Source organism: Nicotiana tomentosiformis, chromosome 2, assembly GCF_000390325.3.
Source record: "Nicotiana tomentosiformis chromosome 2, ASM39032v3, whole genome shotgun sequence".
In the NCBI taxonomy this organism is placed as follows: domain Eukaryota; kingdom Viridiplantae; phylum Streptophyta; class Magnoliopsida; order Solanales; family Solanaceae; genus Nicotiana; species Nicotiana tomentosiformis.
Window position 1 is genome coordinate 121534371 of NC_090813.1, and position 21465 is coordinate 121555835.

The window sequence follows — 21465 nt, forward strand, 5'->3', positions numbered from 1 at the left end:
AATAAATCCATTAGGAGCAAGATTGAGGGACCCCTCACCACAAATGATCAAGGTGGCCACTATCTACAATAATGGTGCTTGGACTACTTCTTCCCTCTCAATCATTGTCCCTAAAAACATCATGAACTTAATAACCTCCACTTTCATCCCAAACAATGCAACTAAGAAAGATAAGATGACTGGAGCCTAAGAAGTAATGACATTTTCAGTACTAAGTCTGCCTACCTGTATCTGAGACAACTAGGCAAAATAATAACTTCAACTGGATTTGAAAACTCAAAGTGCCCAATAAGCTCAAGACTTTCTTGTGGCTCCTGCACCATGACAAACTCCCTACTAGAGCTTTCCTCCAGAAAATTGATATCAATTATAACCTCATTTGTTGCTTATGTTTAACAATTTGTGAAACAACTTTACACCTCTTCTTTGACTACCCCAATGCAAAGTTTTTCTGGCATAATCTTACCATTCAAAGCACACTTGTTTATCAACAACAACGCCTCATCTTTACAAGCCAGTCCTGGTCAAACACATGGACCAACCTTAGGAAAAGCCTTTAAATAACAATTTATCTTGGGAGGCTATTTTTCCTTTCTGCTTCTGGCATATCTAGCTTACCAGAAATAACAATATATTCAATAAAAGAAAATATCCTACATCTGTCCCCAATACTATATCAAAAGCCACTAAATATCATGTTCTAACGGATAAGGAATCAGTAGGAAAAGTGACAACTATTTGGATTAAGTGGGAGCCCCAATATGGGGCATTATAAACTTAACATTGATAGGGCAGCACTAGATAATTCAGGAATATGAGGAACTGGGGGGTGTTTTCACGATTTCTCGAGGTGACTGGGTCCTAGGATACATAGGAAGCATGCCACACACCACAAATACTCATGCTAAACTAACTTTTTTTTTTGCGGGGACTGCAAATTGCCGAACAAAGGGGCCTCACACCTCTGGAAATAACCACTAATTCTACAGAGATTATAAGGATGCTTAAAATGAAAAACGATACTTATGATTCTATTATCTCCGAATGCAGGTTGCCAGTCCAAAGTATGGGCAGGACAGTGATGAAACACATCTACAGAGTATAGAATAGAGTCGCTGATCTGCTATGTAAGGAAGGAGCCAGGAAAAAGAAATTTGGGAAGACGACTATGGTGGTAGTTTCTCCCGTGTTTGCAAATAAAGTTTTTTTGAGGTAGATGTCCTACCAACTAATTTTCCTAGAACCATTTTGGAATGTAATATTGATAGGCTTAATACTATGGCTCAATTTCCGGTGGGATGCAAATTCCTCCTCTGATGTACCTATTTCATCCGTTTAGCTATTTAATATTATCAATTTCTTTAACAAAAATATAAAAAAAGAAAAGAAACAGTTAGTACATATTATTATAGGATCGTTAATATAAGAAAAATCTACACGGTTAAAGTCTTGAATTAGACATCCATAACGTGGATTGGTTGGAGTAGGGTGCTTAGGTGGAAGGGCATAGGTTTGGACGGGCAGGTGAAAGACAGAGAAATGGATAAATGTCCTTAGCCACCTAGCTAACCAGCTAGGGGAGTATCTCTTCTCCTTGGCTCAGATGGAGTTTCTTCATAGAGTAGATCGCCAGATTTAACATGACACGCTTTGTTACTCACGCTACGTGTCTGCCTTCTCCGCCCAAAATTAACCTCCTCCTTCCCCTTTTTTATTCCCCTTTTCCCTCATATTCCTCCCTTCCATTACTTCATCTCTCTCTCTCTCTCTCTCTCTCTCTGTAACACTATAACACATCCCCATTTCATTCTTGAATCTTTTTTCATGGCTCCTTCCATGGAATCTCAGCAACAGGACCAGCAAATTCCACTTGTGGGGCCAATTAATGGAAATGCATCTGTCAATAATATTATTCCTGTTGCAGTTGCAGATGATGAGGTTCCTCAAAAATCAAGAGTCACCGTCGTTGGCAGTGGAAACTGGGGTAGTGTTGCGGCCAAGCTCATTGCTTCTAACACCCTCAATTTCAATTCTTTTCACGGTCTGTTTTTCCTACGTCTAAAAATATCCCACATTTTACCATTTCATAATGCAAAACTTTATGTTATTCCTTTATTTTATGTAACTCATGAATTTGTGACATAATTTAGATGAAGTAAGGATGTGGGTGTTTGAGGAAACACTGCCATCTGGTGAAAAACTCTCCGAGGTCATCAATCGAACCAATGTAATTCCCCTGTTTACTCTATTTTAATAACGAATTTTATGTTTTCTAATGTTTCATGTTTGTATTCTAGAGATCAATATTTTAACCGGTTGTTTTTTCTTTTTTTTTGTTTCACAGGAGAATGTTAAATATCTTCCTGGTATAAAACTAGGTAAAAATGTTGTTGCAGACCCTGACCTCGAACATGCAGGTATTTATTACCCATTCTCACTTATTGTTGTTGTAGTAGTTGTTGCGGGTGTTTTTATTTTTATTTAATTTTTCTTGCTAATTATAACTCCATTTGTTTCATTTTATATGAAACAAATGAACCGTATAAAAAGAACGCAGGGAGTATTATGATTATGGTCATTAATGCTTTTGGAATGGTTGCTGCTTTGAAAGAGTAATAGATGAGCTTAGAATATCGTGGAAGGTAGTGTGTGGAGTTTTAGTTTAGTTCTTTTTTAACAGTTTACAGTTGGGGAAATTTTGCAGTGAGGGATGCTAACATGTTAGTGTTTGTCACCCCTCATCAATTCATGGAGGGCATATGCAAGAGGCTAGTTGGAAAAATTAGGAAAGATGCTCAAGCAATTTCCCTAATTAAAGGAATGGAGGTCAAGAGGGAAGGACCATGCATGATCTCTACTCTCATCTCTGAAATTCTTGGGATCAATTGTTGTGTTCTATGTGGAGCAAACATTGCTAATGAGGTTAATATTGCTGGAAATTATTGTACATTTTAGTATTTTGTCAACCTAGCATGAATGTAGCTAAGATTTTCACCTACAGATTGCAGTTGAGAAGTTCAGTGAAGCAACAGTTGGATATAGGGAGAATAAAGAGATTGCAGAGAAATGGGTTCGCCTATTCAATACTCCTTACTTTATGGTGTCAGCTGTGAGTATAGATAAACCTGCATTTGGAAATATTGCTAGTTTTGAGCTCTTTTGACATCTAAATTGGTCAGCCATTCTCTAATAACTTCCATTTAAACTAATGGAAATAGGTCCAAGATGTGGAAGGAGTCGAACTTTGTGGAACTCTGAAAAATGTTGTGGCTTTAGCAGCAGGTTTATATACTTGTACTTCTATTGTCATGTATCTTATCATTAGTTGATTTTACCTTTTGAGTAATGGAGAATTTAATTTTGTGATATGTCAGGCTTTGTAGATGGCCTAGACATGGGAAATAACACTAAGGTAGTCGCTAGAAAGATATTAGATGTCTATATTTAAAGGAAATCGAGTAATTATTCCTCTGATTAACAAGTCTTGTTTGTTTATAAACGACATAACAGGCTGCAATAATGAGAATTGGCTTGAGAGAGATGAAGGCTTTCTCCAAGCTATTGTTCCCTTCTGTTAAAGATAATACATTCTTTGAGAGTTGTGGGGTAGCAGATCTAATAACTACTTGTTGTAAGTATGCATGCAGTTTTCGTTCTACTCGTGAATATCATTTTCACATGGTATCACTAATAAATAATCGTACATGATTTTATATGCAGTGGGAGGAAGAAACAGGAAATGTGCTGATGCTTTTGCAAGGAATGGAGGAAAAAGGTTTTCGCTCTTGTTAGCTTCCTCCTTAATGTAGAAAGAAGACAATGTGCTAATTCTTGTTTCCACTCGGCTTTCTAGGTCTTTTGATGAACTTGAAGCGGAGATGCTGCAAGGCCAAAAACTGCAGGTATTTAAGTTTGACATTGATTATCTGTCAGTTGTTGAAAATGCATATACATGTTCAAACACAAAAGTAGAAAACAGGGTATACGGCCTGGGCTAAAGATTCTTCATTCTAGCTTCTTTAAAACAAATTATTGATGTTTATCCACTGCTGCAACTTTTTTTACACCTGCAAGTTGATAACTTTGCTATGTTGTTTTTAAAATTTTTTGAAGGGTGTCTCTACAGCAAAGGAGGTTTACGAGGTTCTAAGTCATCGAGGATTGTTACAATTATTCCCCCTTTTCTCTACGGTTCATGAGATCTGCAGTGGTCGTCTTGCTCCCTCCGCCATAGTTGAATATACTGAGCACTCAGCCAGATTACCTTTGCTGGAAGGTTCAGCTCACTTGAACTGATATTCAAAGACATGAAGTCAATATATCTAAGATACTCCAGATTTTGGTTTTATCAGTTCTTGCTTCTTCCTTTGTTTTCCCCCTTTAAAATTAATAGTAGAATTTGAAGGTGGGGTTGGTGTCCTCTTCATTAGCCATCAGCAATATGATGCCAAGGAATCATAGGGTTTGAATTATATTATATTGATTCTTCAGGTTTTCTCTTAGTTATGGCAATTGGGGAGATTCAATCATCCTCACCTTTTGATCACTATTGTTTAGTTGAGTTTTCCCCCTCTTATTATCTAGTAATAATTCCACCCAATGAAATTAACTAGTTAAAAAAAATAGGAAAGAGTAAATTTATGACATTACTCTGATTCAAGCACTAATTATTTTAGAGGATTTTTACAGACCAATGCATATCTTGAAAACCATATAAATAATAACCAACTCATTTCATTCTTTACCACACCATCAAACTTCAAGGAAATTTTATAATTTTGGTTCAAGTATCACCCCGTTCGTATTCTTTCGATTCTATCAACACTCTTCCGAGATCTTTCTAATTGGTGATCAATGCTTTTCCTTGATTTTTCAGTGCAATCTACACTTCTTCGAGATCTCTCCATTTGTGCAATTGAGACCCTTAGTTTGTCTGTAATAGCATTACTTGAATGATTCTTTAACTTCTCAGGCCTGTCTGTACTGTGTCTTGGTTTTTCTCTACGGTCAGTGCTTTTTCTTGAAGCTTCAAAAACATCTGTACTCTTCCTAGGTGGCTCAAACTGGTCTGTGCTTTTCCTAGAACTGATCCTCTGTGATGGGGACCTTTCAATAGTTGCTACAAACTTCTTTAGGTGTCTGATATACTCTGGATAGAGTTCCAAGTCACAGTGGTTCCCTCCTTTGATCCATAAAGGCTCATACTTCTCCTTGCATAGCTCCCAGAGCTGCTTGCCATGGGAAAAATCAACTACTTCATCTGCAGTTCCCTGAATATCAATTAACACACAGGCTAAACACGGTAGAATCTTTGCGATGAGCGTCTCTCGAAAGGCTAAACACGCACCATAATTGACTATCGAATGACAGGTAAATGGATAATTCAACATTTTTTTAGTTTAGTCAAAAGGTAAATGCCACACTTACATGAATGATGAGCACCGGACAATTAACCGAAGGGATCTTGTCAATATTCTGCAACACAATCAAGAAAGCACTTCATTTAGTAAGGTAGAAACCCCCCCAACCTTTCACATCCATAAATATAAATACAACCATATATACATTTGTAAATACTATGAGCGATGAATACTACCTTGTAAATGTCAAACCAGTATGTGCGCTTGACAGGATACATGACTCGTAAACCTGAAAGAAGGGGACTGTGCAGAATGACTGCCCTTAATCGTGGCAGACGAGCTGCAAGATCCAAAGTGGGCCCACTACCAACTGATTGGCCATAAAGGATAACATCTTCCTGCTTTGTACCATAGTTTTCTTCAAGGCACTTATATGCAGCTTCAATATCTGCATAGGTATTCTGCTCGCTTGGCTGCAAATAGCAAATACAAGACATCATAAAATATCGTCAAATTTTATTATGTGCAAAAAAGCAAAGCATATTATACGATTTAAGCCAAGTTATGAAATGATGTTCAAAGCTACATACCTTACCAGTTGAATGGCCATATCCAGAATAGTCATACCTACATAAAATTAATTGGCATTAGGAGTATCATCTGCTGCCTTTTTCCTTTTTCTTTAGCTTTTTTGGGTGGGGAGCGGGTAGGGAGTTGTAAGTGGCTAATACACTAATTGGCATGTTTGACTTAATGTTAGTTTTAACACAAATTGGGTGATAGAGGAAAATAGGTGCAAATCTTTTCCAGTTTTATAATTGAGACCTTTAAAGTCAGTTGACGGCGTGAAAACATTTCCTGATGTCAAATCCCAAAATGAGCGAGAGGTTCCACACTTCTTTGATCCATCTTAGGATAGGTATGAGAACATCTAGACTTTCTGGTATCAAACTTGACGCAGTTTTAGGTCAATCCAATAATACCTTTATTGGGAGTTGAAATCAGACTGATTTGAATTACCTTCGATTCCAAGATAAAAGATTTAAAAGACTTCGAGTTAGTAAATGATGTATATCTTTATTTTACCCTTGGCCCTAATGGTTTACTAGCATTCTTTTCAAACTAAGACTTGTTCAATCTTACGGTAACTTGTGATTTTAGCCAAAAATTAATAGGGAAATACTCGAAGTTAATCCATATTACTTAGATTAAAACAATCTAATTGTGTGTCTGAATTTCTTTAACAGATCCTCAGATTAGGAGGAGGCGTGATTTTAGACCTAGACCAGGACTACTAGCCAAGTAAATGTCATCACAAAGTGGACAGTAAAGATTATTGCACATATTTATGCTAATGCATAGAAGTATAATGCATATTAATAAACTCATATATACCTGCAGATACATCACATAGAGGGTAGACAGGCTGCAGTGACAGCATCATATTTTTTAGCCTAATGCACACATAGTCTGTCTACTTTGTACCCTATACTGAAACGTCTTCAGAAAATTTGAATCACTCACAAGCTTGAGTTCTGGCGTCAACATCATCTCAGGACCAGCAGATTACCCTCTGCTACTGGACGTCTATATCCATTTGAAATTGGAAATCTGAGAAATAGCTAACTGACAATCTGACATGGCTATGTATTTTATCCTACTCCTAGACTAGAGATTAGTTTTGTTAGGGCGTCAATATGACAAAGGCACTTTGGGAACATTGAAAGAAACACAAAGATCGGTGACTAACCTACAAAGCACAGCTCTAATCCACAGTACAAAAATCCATCAAGGTTCAACTAGTAGTCTTTTTGAAGCTTAATCTGTCCAGAAAATCAAAGAAACACAAATTTACCAGTGATAAACTTGAGTTTTGTGGTCACTAGCCTCGCAAAAGTAACGTGCCATGTTCAGAAACTTCCTTGAAGTTGGCTTTAACCATATCTTTTACTATCAAAACACAAGCGTAACAGATAGTCCAAGTCGAAAAGTCAAGTGTTAATGAAGATTGAGGATTTGGGATGACACAAACCCAGTAATGTCTAACATTAGAGCTACTTAGAAGCCAGTGGTACTTCTAGGTAAGGGATGGAAAGAGGTAAACTTAAAATGAAACTAAGACAGTTGGATAACATTTTTAACTACTGACTACTATCAGCTAAATCCTGTCGGTACGAGGGATCAAACAGAAACTGGCCATGACAGATGACAAATCCAGCAATTCTGTATATCCTCTAAACTTGAATAACCACTCAAAACAATACCACGACAAATAACAAATCCAGCAATTCTGTATATCCTCTAAACTTGAATATCCTCTCAAAGCAATCAATACCAATATTGGATAGTTAAGAAATAAAAGTAATCCAGTGTCAGGATCTAAAGTGGTAATTCTTGTTTCCCTCTCTTCAAAGAAAAAAGTATTAGCTGCCAGGATGACCCAAAAACTGAAAATCCGAAACTACTAGAAACTTCAGTTAACAAACACGAAAACTAACAACTATTACTACTACACCTCAATCCTAAACCAGTTAGGATCTGCTATATAAATCTTGTATTCCACTCCACACTATTTGGACCCAATTGCATTAATAGTCCCACTACGCTTAAGGGGTGCTTCAGTGTAGACAAGGTACTAAGGCTGTGCGCACTCATTGCCCATGAGTTATATCTTGAATGGAGCGATACTAGACACAAATTATAATCGGCAGGTAAGAGTATTAATTACTAAGGAAAATATTATGAATGAATTCGTAACTATTTCTTAAATTACATGCGTATATTTATCCTTTTCCTTCATTGTGTCTTTTTTTACTAAGGCCCACATTTATATTGCGCTTAAAGCCCCAATAGACCTGGAGCACTTTTTATAGTTTTACTTTGACTACACTGCATATAACATGGCTAAACATCTAAAACATACTCTTAACTACTTCCTCCGTTTCAATTTATGTGAACAACTTTTGGAATTTGTGGTCCTAAACAATTCAAAAAGGGGTCCAGAGTATTTATGTGGTTATAAAAGCTTCTCGTTAAGGGTAAAATTGTAAGTTTAAATAAAATTATTTCCAAATTTAGAAAGGGGTCATTCTTTTTGGAACGAACCAAAAAGGAAATAAGTTCACATAAACTGGAATGGAGGTAGTAATATGTATTGCCTATATTTGATCTTTTTCTACCCAATTCCATTCCAATTCTAAAAAAATGTTTTTTAAGCAAATTGAGAATCTAAAACTCGAGGGTTTTAAAATCTCACATTTATCCCTAAACTAACATACAAGTATTTAACTTGCTAAAAAAAAACCTTGCAATCACGGAACCTAATGTAAATGTAACAACAGACTAACTTTTAATCCCTAATTGGTATATCCTTTCTGTAAAATATCAAGAATTTTTCACAAAGATGAGGAGAACGAGAAAGAGAAAGAAAAAAAGTGAGAGTAAAGTTTACCCCAAGAGATTGACGCGCAAGTGAATGCTCAATTCAACGAAAAGCTCATACATCTGACCCAAGTCAGCAGCATTTCCATGGGAATACAGTAGAGTGGAGGTAGCCATAGGGTGCCTAACGTAAAGAGCAACAATTTCAGTACCTTTGCGAGTGGGCAACTTAAGGACTTCAACATTTTCACGGTGAGGAAAAGGGCTAAGAAGCAAAAGACCCGTGAGATCATCTTTAACAAGCTTGTAAGAAGGTGGGTTTGGAGGGAAAAACGCGAACTTCGCCGCCATTGATGAGGTTACCCCTCCCATATTCACTTCTTCTTTTTTTCTGAAACTGTGTATACTACTGGTAAAGATAAAGTTGTTGATTTGGGGGATTTAGCAGAAGAATTGTGATTAAGTGCTTAACATGGAAATATTGTACTAGTAGTGTTTAATGGTAAGATTTCGAGGTGGGAGCACAAGGGGAAGTTTAGAACTGGATCGACATTCCTTTCCATTTATACTTCTTTCTCTTTTTGAGAATTTCTAGAAGAAGGGACTTTACACACTGGAATTTTTACTGTGGTTGACTAAACGACTAAAGCCGACAGAAAACGTGGAATATAATGTGGTTATTGGTCGGTCATGGATCCCTCTCTCTCCATTATTATATGTTCTTTTTTTTTTTTTTTTCTCCATTTGGAAGGGTGGAGCCGGGTATTCAAACTCGTTAAAAAATTATATTGTATATATAAAATTAAAATTAAATTTTTATGTATAAATAATAGATATTGAATTCACTTATCTTGTTTATATGCTTACTTTTAAAATTTTCAAATCCCCTTAGATAAAAATCTTAACTCCATCATTCCCTGAAATAATGTAAAAGATATATCAAATGGAAAAGACTATAAATGAAATATTGATATTGATATTGAAGTTTACTGGTCGTAACTTTATTTTACATTTGGAGCGGTGCATGGTTTTAAGTTCATGGAAGACCTACCCTTCCTCCTACTTCTTTCTCATCCTATTTAGAGACTGACCTTTCCATTTAAAAAAAACTTAGAAAAGGTAAAAAAGGATGATACAAGTCCTTGCCATCTTCGGTCATTAGTTAGATTCTAAAAAATCGAAAAAAACAATAGGCAATAGCATTTAAGAAAAATCGCAACTTCATAGTCTTTGATTTGGGAGCCAAGATTTACTCTATGAAAGCCCTCTAGCCACTTCCAAAAGATAGGAAAAATGACCAAAAGTATAAAACCATTGGTTATGTCTCGAATTACAAGGAACCAACCTCGTTCTAAAAGTAAAATGCGTATCGTTTGTGCAGAATGTCCGGAATTACAGCAGATGGGTAAAAGTGGCACTAGAGAAGGTAAGATGTCTCTTCCCCTGCCTAAAAAACTGCTACTAATCATTGCCATGATTCTCTGCTTAAAAGAGAAAGTTGATTCATCTCCTTTTCTTTTTCTGGTCATCAAAAGAAGAAAAGAGTATAGCTCATCCACTGCACCTTTCCACCTGCTTTGTAGTAATTGAGGCGGAAAGAGTAAAGGTTTCTCACAAATCCAAAGGCTGCTTTCCCTCTTTATCTTCACTTCTCTTGCCTTTTCCATTTCACTCAATCGGTTAACTTCTTAATAATGCAAGCCTTGATTAATTAAATACCACGTTTCTCAGAAGCTTGAGAACTAGATTGCAGCCAGTGGCTAAGATACCCCCTCGATGAGGAGTGTCATCTGACATACTTGAAAATAATATGAAGTAAACATCAATTAGAACAAATAAAACTTTAGAACCTCAACAGTCCCAACAAATCTACATACAAGTTGATTTGTGATAATAAGTCGACAACCGTTTGTACAAAATTCTGAGTACACCACAGATTGCAACTCAAGGTTATTTCATTTTAGTTCATAAGTGATTAAGAGCTTACACCAGGCCCCGATAATATGATTGTTTTCTCACATCACCACATTGTTGGTTGGTCATCCTCTGTTTGGTCCACAGTACAGAATCACAAGCCCAAGAACTACAAGTCCACAACATGAGAACAAGGAGTACAAGTCAAACCAACAGATTGGTGTCATGACTCATGAAGGCACCATAGCCCCCACTCTAATACTGCAAGAAGATGTGACTCCATTAACAATATCTATTACTACAAGACAAAGGCAGTTGAGGCTTCTCAATCATATGTATAAGGAAGCTAACACTGAAAGTAAAAGTAAATGCATAAATACCACAAGTAAAACCGAATTTCTACTCTGGCACTAGGAGACACCAAAACTTGGTTAGTTTTCACTTTAGGTCAGGATAACTTGATGCCCTAGGAAATGTGAGGTGATGAATTCACTTGAATGACAAAATAAACACACACACTTAAAAACAGCAGGGAGAAAACGGGTACAAACAGCGCAGACAGCGGAAAAGAGAAGTTAGCAGCTTCTCAGTCTTTTCCTAATCAAATTCTATCACCTGGGGCCATCAGTACTTGGTTACTGAGGTAGTTGAGACGTGAGAGATCTAGTCGCACTACATCTACATACAATACTACCTGCATAATTGAAAATTGTAGATCACGTTTTACCATGTCGGGAACCATCCAACAGCGACGTGTTCTTCTTCATGATGTGCGCAAGAAAACTGTGCCACAAGAAAGGTTTCTTGAACGAAACTAACCTTTGAAAAGTGAAAGAAATCTCCCCTAGCCTCCCTCGGCTGAACAAGACAACCGCCAAACTGAAAGCGATAAGGCACTGAGCCAACTAAAACAAGAAGATAGCATCCTAGAAATCAGATAAAGGAAACTGGAGGCTATGCAGAAGCAAGCCCATAGTAGGAATGAACCACTTCACCAGTCAAACAACTTACTTTAAGTTTATCTATAAGGCACTAGCTAGCTTAAGCAAATGTTTAGGCGATTAAAGGTACGTCACATAAGTTTAGACCACAAGATTGGCAAGAATATCAGAATACTTGTGCTATGAAAAATTAAAGCTGCAGACAAGAAATCTGTTTGGATCCCCGAGAGAGATTTCCAAAGATATGGGAGCAGCTATATAGAGAGGGGACAAAGAGAGCTGAAGATCAAAGAAGAATTCAGTGCCTTTAGTTCCTTATGCTTTCCCAGAACTTTGATCTACTCATTTATTTACCATGATTAAGTTGGAATGGCTGGGATCTTCGCCACTCTTATTTTTGTGGTCAACCTTTGTCCACTTCCCCAACTAAAAAAGTCCCATATTGTATGTGTTCATCATCCATGTGAATATAAGCGAAACCTAAATGGCCACGATCATAAACCCCTTTTACAAAATTGGCCAAGGGTATACGCAGATCATAACCGTCTTATACAAAGGTTTGCTAGTTGGAATCTTATTCTGGCAAAATCTTAACATCCTCTACATATGTAGATAGAGAGATAGATACACACATTTGTGACCGAAAGAGAAGACCCAAACACATTTCCATGTGTGTCTCTGGGAGAGGGTGATGCCGCTTCCAGGGAATTGTTTCTTTGGGGTCGAAAGACAGTAAAATCATGGATAATGCCTGCATGTTTTGCATATTTGAAATGAAAACATGTTATTCCTCTTTGTTTTCTTCGAGATATGAGGCATCTTACAAAAATATTTCTATTTCAGGAAAAGACAATAAGAACACAGCAAATCCATGAGCAGTTTGTACCTTCAAAGTATCTGTACAGGGCAATCAAAAATCAACTTCAGACATACACATAGATTCAACTACGAAAGGCTATTAGAATTTCCGACATAGATTTGTGCAATAAGACTTCACATACAGAAAAGTAAAATCCATAAGTTTCACAAGACAAACACTCAACAATTTCTTTAATCTAGATCAGTAAGCAAAAATTTAATTTAAATCCAAAAGCCAAACACTAAGTGCTGGATATTACATAAGAGCTTACCATTTACACTGCTTTCATGTAATGAGCATATAAACTTACCAGGCTATCCTCATCATTGACAAAATGTAATACCAGAGAGTCTATGGACAAAGTCTCAACATTTTATCATAGAGAAGAAGTGAAGAACAAGGAAAGGCGATGATGCAAAGCTGATATCAGTCAAGAACAATAATTTCTTCAAATAAATGATAAGATGCTTGACAACTCACAATACAAAGGGACAAAATAGGAAACAAACAAAATCAGTGAACGCTCATTTCACTTATTAATCAAAATAGATATTGGAAGGACAGAAGGAAACAAACAGAGATATGCTTTATAGGTATTAATACGAAAACCCCAAACCTGAAGATTATTATGTGTACTCCAAGAGCTAACACAACTGTAAAAGGATCAAATGCATAATGTGATAAAAATTGATACACTCATGTTACATTGAGAACATAGGATTAATGCCCCTAGTTTGTGAATTCGTTTGGCAACCTTTGTCACAATCTTTATCTGCATATTCTTGCAAAACTTTGAAGGCTAAGCAATGGGAATTCTAAAAGTTTCCCGGAGAAAATAGAAATGTCTCCTACGTTACCCATAGTATGTGGAAGTATCCACGTAATTTCATAGTCATTCAATATGAATGCTAATTGGGCTCTTCAAGCAAAGGCTTCATTATTTCTATACCCATTTATATGTCCCAGCATGTATACGGGAGCTTTTCCCATTATAAAAAAAAATTCTTATCATCTCTTCCAGTAGCTTGCTACATTTAGCAAATGTTATGGTCTTAAAATTGTAAGAGAGGCATTCAGTCTCATTTTCTTCTAAGTTTCTGATCTATTACATGATCAGTTTATTCAGTACCCAAGAGCTAGAAGCTCCACTTTTTGGCATGCTCGCTGCACTGTGGACCAAACAGGAACTTTTACACATAGTATTAGCCTTAAATACTAAATGGTAGAACGAGGTGCTTCAAGAAAATACCTCTTCATCCATGCTTTTGGTGCAAATTTTCTAGACTTCCTCAACTCACTCAAAATGTAATCGATAATCTGAGTGTTGTTTTTGCTCCTATTATCATCCCATCATGCACTTTTTGATATAATAAGATTTTTCATTGCAGGCATCCAGAAGATGTAAAGTTACAAGAAGGAATTGAGTTAGCTCCATTCATCCCAACATGCTCTTATTGCTGGGATATATCCTTTACAACAGTAAATGTACTTCTTATCAAAATAAATATAACTTAAGTTGGATTGCCTAAACAGAAAAGTTCATAGCTTTTAGACGTTAAAGCAGCAGCAAAGATGCGAAAACAAATTATGAGCCACCTGAAAAAAGATTATGTATTATCTATGTTAGGCTGTAACAATCTCATCAAGTACAGGATAATGAGCATCCCAAGCACACACATCATTCTATGGCTCGAACAAAGTAAATTTCAATTATTCCTAAAACTAGGTTCAGCAATTTCTTCGACCAAAATTGTCGATAGACCAAAAAAAAATTACATCTTTAACCATAGCTAAACACGACAAATGCAGCCTCAACGAGAAATTCCTCACCAATGACACAATGGTAAAATACACTATGTCTTCCTCCTGAGGCGCTTCCTTAACTTCTTCAACTTGTGTTTATTCATTTTCCTCTTCCTTTTCTTCTTGACACTATCAGCCCAAATCATCTGCGACTCATCAGCAACAACATTATCTACTTCCTCAGATGTAATCGACACATTTAGTGAAACTGGATTTAAAAAAAGTCCAAAAGAAAAGCTTGGATAAAACCCAACATTCAGATTTGGATCCACTGTTCCCTGTTGAGGAAAAAATGGGGTTTGACCAAGCCTGCTGGAAGAAGGATGATGAGGCAAAGGTGATGTAAGTGTAGATTTAGAGCTGAGAATTGTTGATCTATTAAGGTTTGAGGTGATTCTTGCCGCTGAGAGAAGTTGGTTTCTCAGAGATTTCCGAAGAATTGAAGCCATTAGAGGCTCAAGAGACTAGAAGCCCAGAAAAGAAGCAAAGGATTTGCTATGGAAGAAGAGAAATGATCCTACCAGCTAGGGTTTTGCTGGGTTTTGGTGATCCCACAACTCGAGCAAAGTAAGATCCAGTATAGTGGAAAATTAGAACATTTTAGTGTCAAGTAAAATACATATTTGCCCATTTAGGGGATTGAACTGAACTAGTAGTTGTATTAGAAAATAAATTTGATTTTCAGAAAACCAAAACCCATTATTATGTTACATTAGTGGACAAATTTTTGGTTTTTTAAACCCTTTTGTTGTCGTTAGAAGTTAAAAGTGTAGTGAAAATGCTTTTCCACCCTAAACTTATTCCTAAAAGTTATTAGCAATATTTAAAATTTTGAATAACTTTTTTACCCCATTATACCTTCGGGGCGCCTCAATGAAGTTGGTGTCCTAAAACCAAATTGTATTAAGAGGCCTATTTCATAAAATTTATATAACAGTGAGACACAAAAGATCTTATGTTCTAATTAATTGGTCAATTAAATATGAGAAAGTAGCTAAATCAAAAAAACAGAGTTTTAAATTGGAATGAGAAATTTCAAAGTCATGTTAAAGAAAGGAAAAGGAATACTACTAACAAGACGCTCATTACTCGCTCAGTGAGCCTTCTTAACCAAATAAACAAATATTAAAATTTGGACAAAGTATAATACATAATAATATAGTATAATATTTTTGGGATCCTCTAGAATTTGGGTCCCAAGGCAATGGCTTGAACAGCCTTACCCTACAGCCGGCCCTGTATGCCTTGTTCGACGTGTATCTATTACTTTCCTAAAAAAAAAAAAAAATATTGGTGGATGAAGTGTTTCCACTCTCCTTGAGCATGAGAAGAAAAAAATTAATTTGTTTCTCATTTTTTAATCGTAAGTTTTACAACTTACTATACTTAATTATTTGTGGGCTCTATTTACTTCTTTTTCTTTTTTTTCTTTTTCTCATTTCCTTCAAAACATGTTTTGTAAGTATTGTCTAAATTTATAGAAGAACGGGAATAAACAAATTTAATTATCATATTGTCCATTGATTTTGTTGGAGAAAAGGCCCGAAATAGTCTAGTATCTTTGGACTTTAACTCAAAATAATTCTATTTCTTTCACATGAAGTACTAATAGTCAACATTCTTTAATAAAGTGGTACATCTTTAGTCTCCATCCAAACTTCTGTCACGGAAAGAACCTCACATGCCATCAAATGAGATTTAATTTCTTAGAAAAGAAATATTATTCTTTTTGTTGAGCAAGAACCCGATCAAACACATTCTTCTCCAAATAGTCAAAACCCTGCTGCATAAGTCAGGTTCAATCAATTTGTCTAATGCAATTTCATAATGTGTGTAGTTGAAGTTGTGTACTTTTTCTTCTGCTCATGATATTAAATTAAATAAATGTAGGAAACTTCCGGTGGGCTGTATGGAATTGCATCTTATCTGATTCTTGTTATCTTTTGAAGTTAATAATTAAGAAGAAAATTTCCTAATAAATAAAAAGAATAACGAGGATTTTACACACAGTACCTATAATAAACATAAAATCTAAACTGGACAGATAGCAATTCCCAGCTCGCAAGTTGCAAAGCTCTCACGAGAAGGGGAAGGGGTATGATAGTGCATTCAAGGTAGCTTCTGATTACCATCTCCAAAATTTACCATAGTGTACATAACCATGATAAGGAATTAAGGTTGTTAAAAGACTATTAACATCAATGAAATTCTTGATAAAAGAATGGATTTTTACAGTTAAATTCTAGTTTAACAACATGGCATCTCATAATTATTAACGAGCAAAATAAGAGGAAGAGCACGAAACTTAAGAATGCAACACCTACTGAATGATCACTTGAAACATCTTCTATCTGTTACTACTGTATACTTTGTCAAAATAAAGAGTAACTTGACAAGATTAATAGTGTAGTAGTATTTGTTTTCTAAGGAAATAAATCTCATATGTTGGCATGTGAGATTCTTTCCGTTAAAAAACAAATGGAAGTTTTGATGGAAACTAAAAGTACACCACTTTATTAAAGAATATAGACTATTAGTGCTCAATGCGAAAGAAATATGATTATTTTGAGTTAAAGTCCAAAGATACTGAATTATTTTGGGTCTTTTTTCGATTTTGTTGAGTCTTAAGTTAAAAAAGGTTATGGGTTTAATTCTACTTAATCACAATTTTTAACTATGGATGTTGTCTAAAAAATTCAGGAGCATGCGCCAAGAGACAATCTATGTCAAGGGATGTCATTTTTTCCTACTTATCCGTTTCTTCACTATATTAGTATGTATATTTAGTAAATTTTTCCGACGAGACAGTATAGCTTGACAAGAGTAGGTTGCTCTAGTGGTGAGCACCCTCCACTTCCAACCAAGAGGTTGTGAGTTCGAGTCACCCCAAGAGTAAGGTGAGGAATTCTTGGAGTGGGGGAGCCGAGGGTCTATCGGAAACAGCTTCTCTACCCCAGGGTAGAGGTAAGGTCTGCATATAAACTAACCTCCTTAGACCCTACTAGTGAGATTATACTAGGTTGTTATTATTGTTGTACAGTATAGCTTGACACCACTTCGTTGAGCGTGCATCCACTCTTGCCCCAAACCTTTCTCTTTCGGAAAGACCCACTTCAAGATCTTTTTTCCCAACTTAAACTTCTCGCCCAAAATTACGGCTTCTCTTGTTCTTTAAGCTTAATTTTTTGGTGCATTTTATTTATCTTCCAAAAAAGAAATAAGGTTACGTTAAGTTGATGGAGTTTTACTTAGTTATCACCATCCTTATGAATATTATGAAGGATAGCTAAAATTATCCTTAAGACAAAAAATATGAAATAAATGCACTAGTTAGAATACACAACCAGTAACGCCATGGCGTATGAGGTTCTATCCTATACTAAAGGTGCGCTACCTCCAAAAAAAACTTACACGACTACTGAACATCCTCCCACTTTAAGGTGGATCAAATGAGATCTCAGACTTCTTCAAGTTGAATATATGAATAGCTGGTCGATTCCATATATCTCTACTGTCTAGAAATCTTTCACTTGGTTAGGCATAAAGAACTGAAACTCTAAGATTGGTTGTAGTTGTGATTAATTGTAGCAAGTATGTCAGCAATAATCACTTCCTACTTTAGAGAGAATCCTGACTGCTCTTTAGCACTTTTTGAGTTCTTGTACCTCCTCTAGGATTCTCTATGGTCTATTACCTTTTCCATTAACCTAATCAACACGCAATTTGAAATTACTTTATGCTATAATGTACTGAAAGTTATTATTCAAACACCACGTGACTCATATTGTTGGTATTATTAAATTATTAAATAATAATGCAAAGTAAAGATTCTTTTGCTATGAGTGGTTATTATGAGCGCGGGGAGCTTGATCACATAAGGGGATTTTGCCCCAAGTTTCGAGGCAAGACAGTGACAAGAGTGGGTTACTCTAGTGGTAAGCACCATCTTCTTTTAACCAGAAGGTTATGAGTTTGAGTCACCCTAAGAGGAAGATGGGGAGTTCTTGGAGAGAGGGAGCCGATGGTCTATCGAAAACAGTCTCTCTACCCCAGGGTAGGGGTAAGGTCTACGTACACACTACCCTCCCCAGACTCCACTAGTGGGATTATACTGGGGGGTTGTTGTTGTTGTTGTTGTAGTTGTTGTTTCGAGGCAAGACAGTGCAGCAGGGCCAGCCTGGCCAGCAGGGCATGGCCTCCACCTCTAGGGCGACCCCTACCCACCTGCCCTCCGCCTCTGGCAGCCCGGATGACAGGTTCAACAGCTGGTGCGGTAATCATGGGTTGATGGACCTGCTGGCCTTACTGCACTGTCTTGCCTCAAAACAACAACAACAACAACAACAACAACAACAACAACAACCAGTTGTTGAACCTGTCGTCTGGTCCGCCAGAGGCGGAGGGCAGGTGGGTAGAGGTCGCCCTAGAGGTGGAGGCCAGGCAGGTGACACTCCAGCTAGGTTCTATGCTTTTCCAGCCAGACCAGATGTAGTAGCCTCAGATGCAGTGATCACAGGTATTATTTCTGTCTGTGGTAGGGATGCTTCATATTATTTGATCCAAGGGTATACATATTCATATGTTTTCTCTCTATTCGCTCATTATCTGGATGTCTCTCGTGAGTCCTTGGGTGCTCCTGTATATGTGTCCACGCCCGTGAGTGATTCTGTTGTTGTGGATCAGGTCTACCGGTCCTATATTGTGACTTTTTATGGTTATGAGATCATAGCGGATCTTCTATTGCTCAATAAGACCTACTTTGAGGTCATCCTGGGCATGGACTGGTTGTCTACGTATCATGCCAACCTTGATTGCCATGCCAAGACTGTTACCTTGGCGATGCTTGAATTGCCTAGATTGGAGTGGAGGGAATCATCTATTAGTGCATTTAGTCGGGTTATCCCTTTTTCTAAAGGCTCGACACATGGTCGAGAAAAGTTGTTTGGCTTATCTAGCTTATGTTCGGGATACTACTACAGAGACTCCTACGATTAATTCAGTGCACGTGGTATGGGAGTTCTCCGATGTGTTTCCTTCTGATTTACTAAGCATGCCACCAGATCGTGATATCGATTTTAGTATTAATTTAGCACCAGGTACCCAGTCTATCTCTATTCCATTGTACCGCATGGCTCCGAAGGAGCAGCTTGAGGAGTTGATAGCAAAAGGGTTCGTCAGGCCGAGTGTGCCTCATTGGGGTGCACCGGTGTTATTTGTGAAAAAGAAGGATGGGAGTATACGCATGTGGTAATTTGTATTGATTACCACTAGTTGAACAAAGTTATCATTAAGAATAAGTACCCGTTGTCGCGTATTGATAATTTGTTCGACCGGTTGCAGGGTTCCAGGGTGTTCTCTAAGATTGACTTGAGATCTGGGTATCATCGGCTGAAGATTCGTGCTTCGGATGTTGTGAATATTCGTGCTTCGGATGTTCCGAAGATGGCTATCCGGACTAGGCATGGCCACTATGAGTTTATAGTGATGGCTTTCGGCTTGACCAATGCCCCGGCGGCGTTAATAAATTTGATGAACTAGGTATTCAGGCCATATCTTCAGACCTCACGGGAATAGAAGTTATATGTTAAGTCCTTCAAGTGCGAGTTGTGGTTAGACTCTGTGGCATTCTTGAGGAATGTTGTATCAGGTGAGGGTATTAAGGAGGACCCCAGGAAAATCGAGGTAGTCCAGAGTTGGCCTTATCCTACCACAACGACTGTGATCAAGAGTTTCTTAGGGATAACAGGTTATTATCGGCGGTTTGTGAAGGGCTTCTCATATATTGCAGCACCTTTGACTAGATTGACCCAGAAAGGTGCTCCGTTCTGATGGTTCGATGATTGTGAGGCGATCTTTCAGAAGCTCAAGACAGCCTTGACTACATCACCGACTTTAGTGTTGCCTTTCGGTTCATGGGTGTATACTGTGTATTGCGATGCTTCACGCATTGTCCTGGGTTGTGTATTGATACAGGAGGGGTGAGTTATCACATATGCTTCACGTCAGCTGAAGCCTCATGAGAAGAATTACCCCGTACATGATTTGGAGTTGGCCGTGATAGTTCATGCTCACAAGATTTGGAGGCCTGTGAAGTTTACACCAATCATCGTAGCTTGCAGGCAGCATTTGTTTAAGCAGAGGGATCTTAATTTGAGGTAGCGCAGGTGGCTTGAGTTACTAAAGGACTATGATATTACCATCCTTTACCATCAGGGAAAGGCGAATGTAGTTGCGAATGCCTTGAGCAGAAAGGCCGAGAGTATGGGTAGTTTGGCATTTATTTCAGCAGAGGAAAGGCCATTGGCTTTGGATCAAGAGTCGTTAGTACGAAGATCCGCACTTTTTGGTTCTTAGAGAGACAGTACTATGGGGTAGTGCCAAGGAGTTTACTATCAGCGGGGTTGGTGTTATGCGACTCCATGGTCGCTTATGTGTTCCTAATATTGATGGCTTGGGGGAGAAGATTCTAGAGGAGGCACACAATTCTTGATATTCTATTCATCCTGGTGCTATGAAATTGTATCCCGACCTGAGGCAGCATTATTGGTCACGATGGATGAAGAAGGACATAGTTGAGTATGTAGCGAGGTGTCAAATGCCAGCAAGTTAAGTATGAGCACCAGAGGCTAGGTGGTCTACTCTAGCAGATGGTTATACCGGAGTGGAAATGGGAGCGGATCATTATAGATTTTGTAGTTGGGTTTCCGCGGACGTGTGTAATTGATTTCTGGAAGATATGCTCAAAATGTGTGTGATTGATTTCAGAGGGCAGTGGAATCAATTCTTGCCTTTGTCTAGGTTTTCTTCTAACAACAGTTATCAGTCCAGCATCGAGATAGCTCCATTTGAGGCTTTATATGGTCGACGATGTCATTCGCCAATAGGATGGTTTGAGACCGGCGAGGCTAGGTTATATGGCACTAATTTAGTGAAGGACACATAGGATAAGGTAAAGTTGATTCAAGAGAAGCTTCACACAACATAGTCTAGATAGAAGAGTTATGCGGATTAGAAGGTGTGTGATTTATCATTTATAGTGTACGAGAAGGTTGTCTTGAAAGTCTTGCCGATGAAGGGTCTCATGAGGTTCGGGAAGAAGGGCAAGCTGAGCCCAAGGTTTATTAGCCCATTTGAGGTGTTGAGGCAAGTTGGAGAGGTTGTTTATGAGCTTGCTTTACCTCCCAGTCTATCTGGAGTTCATCCGGCC

At 37.6% G+C, this 21465-nt stretch overlaps 2 protein-coding genes across 2 annotated transcripts; one reads left to right on the top strand and one right to left on the bottom strand.

Moving 5' to 3' along the window:
• The first annotated feature begins 1575 nt into the window (after positions 1-1575).
• On the top strand, positions 1576-4529 carry LOC104116217 (glycerol-3-phosphate dehydrogenase [NAD(+)]). The gene is made up of 11 exons (XM_009627031.4): positions 1576-2041; positions 2151-2227; positions 2345-2417; positions 2705-2922; positions 3002-3109; positions 3219-3282; positions 3375-3412; positions 3511-3631; positions 3721-3775; positions 3854-3902; positions 4114-4529. Exons 1-11 carry the CDS (start codon positions 1825-1827, stop codon positions 4294-4296), a joined length of 1203 nt encoding a protein of 400 aa, XP_009625326.1. The 5' UTR covers positions 1576-1824; the 3' UTR covers positions 4297-4529.
• An 84-nt stretch (positions 4530-4613) lies between these two features.
• On the bottom strand, positions 4614-9380 carry LOC104116216 (uncharacterized). The gene is made up of 5 exons (XM_009627030.4): positions 8812-9380; positions 5951-5987; positions 5597-5833; positions 5428-5475; positions 4614-5270 (listed from the first exon to the last, which is right to left on the bottom strand). The coding sequence occupies exons 1-5, from the start codon at positions 9111-9113 to the stop codon at positions 4791-4793; spliced, it is 1104 nt and encodes a 367-aa protein (XP_009625325.1). The 5' UTR covers positions 9114-9380; the 3' UTR covers positions 4614-4790.
• Between the last annotated feature and the right edge of the window lie 12085 nt (positions 9381-21465).

Excerpts from the sequence above, each read along its gene's own strand:
- LOC104116217 (XM_009627031.4), top strand. The coding sequence starts at position 1,825 with ATGGCTCCTTCCATGGAATCTCAGCAACAGGACCAGCAAATTCCACTT. Across the intron at positions 2,042-2,150 it reads CAATTTCAATTCTTTTCACG|ATGAAGTAAGGATGTGGGTG; the intron begins GTCTGTTTTTCC and ends GACATAATTTAG. Across the intron at positions 3,903-4,113 it reads TGCAAGGCCAAAAACTGCAG|GGTGTCTCTACAGCAAAGGA; the intron begins GTATTTAAGTTT and ends AATTTTTTGAAG.
- LOC104116216 (XM_009627030.4), bottom strand. The coding sequence starts at position 9,113 with ATGGGAGGGGTAACCTCATCAATGGCGGCGAAGTTCGCGTTTTTCCCT. Across the intron at positions 5,834-5,950 it reads ATGGCCATTCAACTGGTAAG|CCAAGCGAGCAGAATACCTA; the intron begins GTATGTAGCTTT and ends TGCTATTTGCAG. Across the intron at positions 5,476-5,596 it reads ACTGGTTTGACATTTACAAG|AATATTGACAAGATCCCTTC; the intron begins GTAGTATTCATC and ends ATTGTGTTGCAG.